At 35.1% G+C, this 10,378-nt stretch overlaps 1 protein-coding gene across 2 annotated transcripts; it reads right to left on the bottom strand.

Annotated features, from left to right (window-relative positions):
• Positions 1-2,074: 2,074 nt before the first annotated feature.
• On the bottom strand, positions 2,075-5,199 carry LOC112706698 (RHOMBOID-like protein 1). 2 transcript variants are annotated; one of them, XM_025758124.3, is made up of 6 exons: positions 4,439-5,199; positions 4,009-4,169; positions 3,741-3,904; positions 3,368-3,621; positions 2,802-2,928; positions 2,075-2,569 (listed from the first exon to the last, which is right to left on the bottom strand). In XM_025758124.3, exons 1-6 carry the CDS (start codon positions 4,819-4,821, stop codon positions 2,447-2,449), a joined length of 1,212 nt encoding a protein of 403 aa, XP_025613909.1. In that variant the 5' UTR covers positions 4,822-5,199; the 3' UTR covers positions 2,075-2,446. The 2 variants fall into 2 exon arrangements, with proteins under 2 accessions (XP_025613909.1, XP_025613911.1); XM_025758126.3 differs by lacking the exon at positions 4,009-4,169 and having other exon boundaries at positions 4,439-5,188.
• Positions 5,200-10,378: the final 5,179 nt, after the last annotated feature.

Below are 10,378 nucleotides of genomic sequence, written 5' to 3'. Positions count from 1 at the left end.
AGACAATGTCAAGAGTCTAAAGATGGTAGAATCAGCAATGGCATGTGCCTCAGATTTCGTACGTTGAATCCTTATCTATGATCCTTCTCTTTAATTTGATGAACAATAAAAACAAGGATATGATATGATGAATGAATGTGTCTCATTTGTCAAAATATGAGGCGGGGGTTTATGACAAAGAATAATGTTACCATTTAGACAAATTAAAGAAAGAAAGAGATGGATTTTACATAAATAAAATCAATACTATATATATATTATTGGCCGAGTGATTTTCCCAACAATTCTGCGAATTAATAAAAGAATTTAATTTTGGTGCACTGTTAATGTAAGGTAGTTTTATATCTACATTCAATTATATAATGTCATATCAGCAAAAATAATTAATTTTCACATTAACCGTGTGAATAATCATCTAAAAGAACAGATATAATTGTATGACTATGTAAAACACTTTGCACTTTCAGTGCATCAAAATTAAAATCAACACTATACTTTATATATATTATTGGCCGAGTGGTTTTCCCAACAATTCTGGGAATTAATAAAAGAATTTAATTTTGGTGCACCATTAGTATAAGATAGTTTTATATGTACATTCAATTACATAAGGTAATATCAATAAAAATAACTACTTTTTACGTTGACCGGGTGAATGATTATAAAAAAAAAAAAAACAAATGTGATTGAACTACTATATAAAATACGTTGCCCTGTCAGTGCATCAAAATTAAACTCTTAATAAAAAAGGGATAAGATTGCATTTAATAAGGATTTTGTTAGGGAAAGTATGAGGAGCCAATGAAATATTTATACAATGTGTACAATGGAGGTTTATGGAGTATTAGAGATATAATTATTAGTGTTACATTTTTCCATCAGCTGAAGCTTTTGGGATGAGTGGTATCATGACATGGTATTAAAGCGCTAGATCCGAAATGATAGCAGATATTCATTTCATAATTCAATAGCCATTGTACACATTGTACAAATAGTCCATTGTCTCCCTAGCGGAATCCTTTTGTTAAAGATAAGGGAAGGTTTGTGGTGTGGAATTATGGGTTTGTTTTGGCGTTGGGTTGCTAGACCCTACCTGAGAGACTAATATTCCTCTGCACTTTGGAAATGGATGAACACTTGAATTGGAATTCCGAGTAGGGGACAACCTTGTCAGTCAAATGGACAAGCTCGTTCATCATGTTTATTTCAATTGTTGACCATTGTATTGAAGGTGGAAAACAATAATCATCATAATAATTAATAATGTTTAATGACTATGTTATTGACAATTATAAATATGAATACCAATTAGTGAGTTACATATACTCAGTCCCTTGTAACAACAGTTTGTGCCTAAAATAATCATAATGGTTTCAAGCATTATTACAGGACCATATTACTGTTATGAGCATGGCATGCCGACAAATCAAGAGACAACTTCATTGGAAGGGAAGCTATGTTTTATTTGTTAAGCAAGCAAACTATCATCATATCATACATATCCTCAAACTCAAAGCATTCCTTTCTTTTAAAGCCACAGAATCAAACAGTCCCATGGCCATTTTTACCCTTTTCCCTTTTCCTATGTGTCTTAATTGGGGTCCCTTGAAATTAAGTAGCAAGCAACTAACTTCTTTATTAGTCTTTTCTATATTCCTAACTGCCAATAGGACCTATCAAGTATCAACAACTGCAACAACAGATTTAACTGCTTCTGTTGTTATACAACTAACACCAACGGGGGGCCACCAGAATCTGAAATGTACAGCAAAAGAGTATTCATAACATTAAGAAATTCTTCTATGCTCCTAATAATAAAGCTCTTACCTTTACTATTGGTTTTTGTTAACTGAGCTTAACCCTTTAATTAAATGGCCATTGAAGTTTCTAATTCAAATATTTTGTAGTCCAATTTTGATAGAAATTATAATTGAACTTAACTAGTAGCTGAATAACTAGGTTGCCATACTACATTGAAAAAATGTTTAAAGGAGCAAATGTTCAGATAATTCATGTTCAACAAATTGGATTACATGCAAGATTCTAAATAATGAACTTCAGGAGACATCTTAAATTTAATAATACAAAGTTAGATGCAAGTAGTTATATACATAATAAGTGGTGTTTAATAACAAGATATTTAAAACTCTACATCAATGCATTTTTATCTATCGCTATATATCCTTCAAGGAGCATTTACTTGCTGCTTTAAACAATTAAGACTTTCAGTGATTTCATCTGTTGTTACAAAAGACAGAGAATAATAATAGCACACCTAAGCGATGGAAACAACATTGATCAAGAATATATTCATAGCAGCAACGATGCTCTCCAATCCAGAAGAATTTCTATGCAGTTAGTTACTACAGTGAATAATATGCACAAGAAGTTGAATACCACTGCATCATCTAGACATGTTGGAGGTGTGTCATCACTGATTCACTCATCACCGGCAAAGTTGGGAACATAACTCTAAAGGACTGGGAAAACCGACATTTGGCATATCAACAAGCTCACTTCTCCCATTGCTTAAGCATGTTATGTTGAGTCTGTTTCCTATTTGAGATGTCTGCATCATTCAGCCAAAAATTGTTAGTATCAAAACTTGGACAAGAGAATAACAATCTTGTTAAATGAACGAAATATGAACTTTTCAGGCAATAAATCATCCATAGATTTGGAAACTAAAATCTGTTTTAATTTTTTGCCGCTCTGTTGGCCACGAAAGAATTCAATAAGCTTCCAGTAATGGGTGGTTGCATAGAAGGAAAATACACAGGAAATAATACAGCATCACTCACCTCACAGTATACTTGTTTTGCATCGCATCTCCACAATGACGTAGGGACACAACTTAAATAACGACACCACGAGCAATGATCATTCAAGTTAACACCTCGAAGGAGAAAAATCAAGCCTATAATGTACCTGCCAACATTTTACAACTTTCAGATTTTGGGGTCCCTAGAGTGATAATGCAAAGCACCCAATCAAGGTAGAATGGGAAATGTGACAGCATACATCACATAACACATAAGTAATGCCTAACAAGCCTCAACACAATGAATATCATTGTAGCTTTTAGGGCAGATTCACAAATCTTGCCGTACAAGAGAAACGCAAGCAGTATAATATCCAGTGATGAAGGATAGACAAAGAACTAACAACGACAATCATTTGAGTACACTGCAAACTTTTGAATATATGTAAATAAAATAGAGCAGAATTAAGACAAAGAAAACACACGCGAATTTCTCTAATCTTAAACCATGGAAAATGGTTTAGAAAATGTCAAATTTCTAATGTGAATAATCTCAAAGAAAGTAATATTAAGAAAAAGAAAGCAATAAAACAAAGGAGATCTTACCCAGAAGTCAGTAGTAGGAAAGAGATTATCCACAGGATATATTGATAAGGTTTGTGCCTATTCTTCAAAGAAGAAGGTGCAGAAGGAGAATTTCTTTGGACAATCCACTTAAACTGGGGTCGAATAAGGAAAACGAAACCCAGGAAGAAACCCGAGAGAAATCCTCCAATATGAGCAAAATTGTCTACATGTGGAAGGATTCCAACAGCTAAATTGATTAGAGTGATAACTATAAGAGTCAGCAATGCAGCAACCTGCAATCGAAAGAAAATTAGAAATGAAGTCATAAAAATGGCTGCGACGAAATGACAGTGTGGATTATTTATTAGGAAGTAGTTTTTAATTCAATACACTATTGGTTTGGCTCACTCACCTTATTGGCATATATGGTCCAATTTATTAAGATCTCTGATAGCATGCCTCCTAATAAGCCAAACAACGCCCCAGAAGCACCAACAGAGATACCTGATTGAATGAATAGAGCAGACAGCAAGCTCCCTCCAAAACCAGATATCACATATAGAAATCCAATTCGAACTGCAATAGCACAACCAAGGTAGAAATTACGATTCGAGACTACAAATCTATTGAATTTCTTCCAGAACAATCTAAATATGCAAGGATAATTACCAGAGCCATACCAAATCCAAATTCTTGCTCAAGCCGAATTCCAATAAAAACAAGACTCAACATGTTGGCAAGTATATGGACAACCCCACCATGCAACCACATACAAGATAATAGGCGCCAAGCCTCGCCATGAATAACTCTATCTACTACTAGAGCACCCATCTTCTCTAATCTGAAGGTAACAAATAAAAAACATGTGAGTACTACATCAAGAGTAGCTATTGTATCTACCTCTAATATCCACAATCCAAAAACCTTCCATAGTATAAACATTGGTTAGTACACCTTCTACTAGCTATTGTATTGGAGCAACTTGGGATCAGTTTAAGTTTAAAGCTCACCAATTATACATGTGAAAAAGAATATGAATTGTTTCAAAATATACATAATGTGAATCAAATCACTGATACATGATAATAATCATTGGAAAATAGAACTCACGTGTATGAAGAAGGGCCAAGGAGAGGGTTTTCCTTAAGTGGCTGAAAAGAGAACCTGCCGAGAAAGCTTGCAACACACGAACCACGGAACAAATGTTTTGGACAATCATTAACGTACATTGTGATGATGAACAAGACAACGTTAGCCACCACAAAGCACGGTACCAGCCATGGGATCCACCGTCTGAACAAACTAAACTCACGGTCCTCGCGGTTGCGCGAGGTAGCATTTGAGGACGAGGAGGAGGAACCCGCCGGCGAGGTTCTCTGGCTGTGGCGCGGAGGAATTGGGGGGCTCGACCCCTGCCCATGATGGACGGCGGCGTCATCGCGGCTCGGATGAATCTTAACCTCAAGAGTGGCAGAAGATGGGTCCCTCCCCATGAAGAAATTTGACCAAGGATTTCAACTTTTTCTTTCTTTCTCTCTCTCTTTTTTTTCCTTTTGGTTTCTTCTAAGGCATAATTGGATGGTATGGAAAGAAAAATTTAAAAATGTTGGGGAATGTAGGTTACAGAATCCAACAAAGCCCAGAGAATTTAGGGTTTGTTGTTTGATAGTAACGTTATTGCAATGTTTCGTTTTGATTATCCATTTAGATTTGGATGAGAAATTAGCTCTACAGCAGCAATGTTTGTTAATGGTTCGGTAATTTGGTATGTAATTAGTGTTCTTCGCGTGCGTTTGTTTGTTTCTGAGTTACGTGTTGTGTACTTTGCCGCTGGGATTTGAATATCGATAACATCATCTTCAATATTAAGTTAAGATCATTTTCATATAACGAACAGGAAATACCCGTGTTAATACTGGTAATTATTTATTTATGAGAAAAAATCTTACAAATAATTATTTTAAAAGACATTAAGGTTTTTAATAAAAAAATATTATTTTTAGTCTTTAATCTTTATTTTTGTAAGATTAATTAATTCTTCTATTAATATTTTTTTATATTAATAGAATAAATTTATGTGGCATATTAAATTTTTAATTTATCCATAAAAAATTAAGTAAAATTTATAATTTTTTTTAGGAGTTTCGTTGTGTTTTGAATAGTTGTTATGGTAGTTTAGCTTTTTTTATTTTTTGTTATTTTTTTAAAATACGTTAGTTAAATTTGTTATATAAAACTGAAAAATATTAATAATTTTTAAATTATTTTTATTTATAAAAATTAAAACGAAGATATATTAGTGATTGACATATCACATAAATATGTTTTAAAAAGATCATTAACGTAGGGTTTAATTAGTCTCACATTGTAAAAATAAGGACATAAATGGATAATTCTGCCATTCACAAGCACTGGGAGAGTTTCCAACACTCTTCTCTCTTGCGCAAAAGAAACAGGTTAAAGTCATCTGAGGGCCGTCGCCGCCGCCTCAACCTGGGCTGCGGTGGCCCTCTCTCCCCCTCCCCTCCCCTTCCTTCCTTTACTACTCCTCTCCTACTCCTCTTCTCTTTCTTTTTCTTTCTCTTACTCCCAAACCATTTATATCTCTCTTCCCAATGTCTCACCCTCACCAGCCATTTTCTCTCTCTTTCCGCTGGTCATAACCCTTTTACTACCCTTCTCTTTCTATCACCTACCTTCTCTTTTTTCCTTCGCACCCCTTCTCTGTTGTTGTTACTTTTTGTTGTTTGTTCTTTTGGTTTTGTTAAGATTTGGATTCTCTAAAGTTTGAATTTCACTTTTAAGAGTAAAGTGTGATCTCTCACCATTTATTTCATAGGTGGGACCAAGAATAAATATAAAAGAGAAACTATTCAAGGGTAGAAGATCACATTTTACTCTCTAAAGTGAAATTCAAACTTTAGAATATCCAAATCCATTTTGTTAAGGATCTCGTAGTCGTTCGAAAAAATTATCACAGGTTGGAATGTGTATCCACTTTTTATTTATCTTATCTCAAAGTAGTTTCTGAACTTGTACTCGAGTTTCAAACTTGTCCCTAAATTTAAAATTGTCCCAAATTGTGAACATTAAAAAATTGGGATTGAGAAGTGAGGAGAGACGAGAGAAGGAGTGAGACAGAGGGTGGAAAACACAGAGTGGGTTAGAACTACGAAAACATGTAAAAGATTACAGGATTTGGAATCGAGAAGAGTATCAACGGTTGAAAAATGAGTCTTTCTCCGTCTTTGTTGATAATCTCCCCGAAAACATTTCGAAGAATGAATTATTCCATCTATTTAATTGGACTGGACGCATTAACGACATTTATGTATCACGAAAACAAAAAGGTGGTAATATGTATGTTTTTGCGTTCATCCGATACACAACGAATGGTGGAGCTCTGAAGGCTATAACAGAAATGAATCGTATGAGGTTGAGAGGGAAGATTGTGTACATGGGAGAAGCAAAGTATAGACGAACAACTCAGACAAAGGTCCGAAAGACAGCTAAAGAAGAAGGTGATAGTCGGAACAAGGCAAATCCTCAACCTCAGGAAGGAAATAACCAAAGGCAAGTAGAGAAACTAACAAGGCACCAAAAAGAGCCAGACTCGCATGAAAATGGGTGGACAAAGAAAGTGAAAGTATCGATGGTGAAAGAGAATCTGGAATGGTTACAGAGAAGTCTGGTGGGCAGTACGACGAAGGCAATTGATTTAAGTTTCTTGAAAAAGATTATTGGAAAATACCTGCCTCAAGTTGTTCAAGTACGGGAATTGTGAGCATATAAAGTTCTTTTGACTTTTGATTCTGTATTGAATGCGAAAGAAGCATATATGTTTAAAATGCATAGTCTCTTGCAATTCTTCTATAGTATATGGAGATGGGATGAGACGGAGCGATGTGAAACTCGAAGAGTGTGGTTAGAATGTTACAGGGTTCCGTTACGTGCGTGGTTAACAGATACCTTTAGTATGTTAGGAGGCCAATGGGGGGAAGTAGTCGGTTGTGACAAAGTGACAGAATCATGCATGTCTTTTAGTGTTAGACGAGTGCAAATTGATACTTGTATTATGGATATGATTAATGAATGGATCCATATCACAATATGTATTAGTAGATTTTATGTGCTAGTGAAAGCAGTGGGACGGGAGGCTTTTAGATTGAATTGTTATGAAGAAGCTAATGAAATAACTCAAATAAGTGACTATAGTTGTGAACAACGAAGAACAGTTGCGGAAGGAGAGTGTATGGGTACGAGCTTAAGGAGTGCACGGGCTACTAAATCGGCAGTTTTCAACGACCAGGCTGCCGATGTGATGATGGGGGAGCTGAGGAAAGACGAAAAAGATAAGGGCAGGTTGGTAATTCCTAAAATTATTTTGAATGAGTGGATTAATGATCATTCAAAATAAAATCAGGTAAAAAGGGTAACATATCAACCAATTTATGAAGAAATTGAAGGGAGAGTGAATTATGTGGGATGTGATCATATTAATTATGAAGCTGATTCTGAAGATACAGTAACATGGATTTATGAAGGTAACTTTAATGGATTAGAAATGAGGGGCAAAAGAAATAAGAAAAAGAAGGTTCGTTGTGGGCTTGGTGTTAGGCCCAACAATCAAAGATGTCCAAAAAAGATAGAGAAGAATTTTTGGACCCGGTTTTCTCACTCAATCGGTTTGATGATGTTGGGTTGGGTCTAGAATCTGAGTCAGGTTTGATGGAAATAGAGCACTGTTTTCACGATAGGGATGGGCACGCTAGAGAAGGGTCTACGACAAATGTGTAGGAAGCTGCATCTGCAAAACTTGCGCCAGAAATTGGCGCAGAGAAGATCGAGGAAGATCGAATCGGTGTTGAAGGAGGAAAGCTAAAGACTTGCCATGGCAAAGGAGGTTCAACGTGGCAAGGAAAATGCGCAACCCTGATGCCACCTATGTTGGATTATGAGATTGAGGAAGAGTTGGTGGCGGAGAACTAAGCCGCTACTCTCCCGGCGGTGACATTGAATGGAGGGAATGATGGGTTGGGTGTGTATGTTGATGATGATGGTGCAGAAGATCTTGATGAAGAAACGCGTGATAGGGATGGCATTGTGAATAATAGTGGCATGAATTTCGGCACAAAGGGAACAACATTGATAAAGTGACAGGGAGAGCTATCGGAACATGATGAAGAAGTAGTTGGAAAGAGGGTGGTTGATTATGGTGGTTCGGACAAGAATGAAGGAAGTGAGGGAAACATAAATAATATTTTGGAGGAGCAGATGCTTGAAAATAGAAAAACTTGGGACCTAAGGTTGGAATCAAGTGCAATTTTATACAATGTAGAAGATGATATTATGGCTATTATCCAAGTACAAAATGAAAAATTGCTCAAAAAAGAAGATTGACAAAACAGAAAGAGAAACAAAAACGCTGCAAAAAAAAAGTGTGTAATAATTTATTAAAATAATTTGTTCTTGGAATAGGAGGGGGTAATGGGTGATGGAATATTGAGCATGGTCAAAAACTTTAAGAAAAATTTAAGTTGAATACGTTGGGATTGTTTGAGATTAAGTGGTGGGTAGTGACGAAATTTAATGTAATAAGAATTCGGGAGAGTGATGCTACGGAATGAGAATATGTTGAGTCGGAGGGTCCCTTAAGTGGTTTACTATTAATTTGGGATGAAATAATGTTTAAAACGAGGCGTTGTCATAAAGGGGAGTTTGGTTGTGTGTTGAAGGGGTCTTAATAAAAAAAATAATTTCAATTATACTTTCTGTGGTGTATGGAGTTCATACAAGAGAAGAGAAATTTGTTATGTGGAAGAAATTGAGTTATATTGCAGAGTTATATAAGCCTTTATGGGAGACTTCAATGAGATTGTGCAGGTGGAGGAGAGAAATGATGTTGTCAGATTAACAGAATTTTAGTAAGAATTGATAAAAAAAAGATATGCAACTGGTGGACTTTCGCTTAGCATCTTACAATTGGATTGACAGAGTTTTAGTAAAATTGGAGTGGTTGAAGATGTTTTCCCGAGTACAAAATTAGGAGTATAAAATCAAGAGTACATCATAAGAAGGAGAAGCACAAAAATAGTTTATGAGTTTCTTTGCATTTTTTTTCTCTTTTTTAACTTTTCTATTTGCTTGTTGTTGCTCTTACTCCACTTATTGTGTTGAGCTCTTTTGTTCAAAAAAAAAAAATTATCCCAAATTTATTCTTAAACTTAACAACGGTCGTTCTTTAGGCAGCATTTGTTTTTGGTATACACGTCCATCAAATACATAGAAAGTATATGCATGGTATTTATTCTCTAATCTCTTTTTGGCAATTCGTCTTCTTCAAAGAGAGCGTCTTTTCTGTCTCACCTTTCCTCATGTGCCTCTCTGTTCTTGTTCTTCTTCAAGATTTTTTTGCAGATGAAAGTGGTAGAAGGCCAACAACACCACACCGACAGCCAATGGAGACTTGAAAAAGGAGAGAAAAAGACAGAACATGGAACTCCAACTGTGAGAGAATTGTAATGTCTATTCGAGTAAGGAATTCTATATTGAGAAATTGCTTCTGTTGCTATAGTGGCGGTGCCGTAGCTGCGAGGTAGCTATAAGGATTAGGAGAAAAAAAGATTTTGTAAGAAATGGGAACGTAGGTCACATTAAACCCTCTCAATACTCAAAACGATATCACTTTAATTATATTTGGGAGCCAAAAAAAAATAATGTTTACAAGTTTAGAGTATCCGGTCAATTATATCATTAATTTGTTGTCTGAAAATATGTTAAGAATAGTAGTTATTAAATTTAAGGATAAATTTAGAATAATTTTAAGTTTAAAGATAAGTTTAAGGCTCAATTAAAGTTTAAAAACTATTTTAAAATTTAACTCAAATTTTAGTAAATATAAAATGTATAAATGTGTCTTAGGATAAATTTTCTTATACTCTTTTTATTATTATTATTTTTTATTCCGAGTGTGTGCATGCATTGATGCACGAGCACGAAAGTACTTTCTTTATAAGAGCAAACTTTTGAATATTGGTGGTGATAAATACA

Source organism: Arachis hypogaea, chromosome 8 (assembly GCF_003086295.3).
Source record: "Arachis hypogaea cultivar Tifrunner chromosome 8, arahy.Tifrunner.gnm2.J5K5, whole genome shotgun sequence".
In the NCBI taxonomy this organism is placed as follows: domain Eukaryota; kingdom Viridiplantae; phylum Streptophyta; class Magnoliopsida; order Fabales; family Fabaceae; genus Arachis; species Arachis hypogaea.
The sequence above is the reverse complement of the archived record's forward strand: the minus strand, read 5'-3'. Positions and strand labels throughout refer to the sequence as shown.

Coding starts and splice junctions, on each gene's coding strand:
- LOC112706698 (XM_025758124.3), bottom strand. CDS start 4,821: ATGGGGAGGGACCCATCTTCTGCCACTCTTGAGGTTAAGATTCATCCG. Junction 3,905..4,008: donor TGAGCAAGAATTTGGATTTG/GTATGGCTCTGG, acceptor GTGCTATTGCAG/TTCGAATTGGATTTCTATAT. Junction 2,929..3,367: donor TTCCTACTACTGACTTCTGG/GTAAGATCTCCT, acceptor AAATGTTGGCAG/GTACATTATAGGCTTGATTT.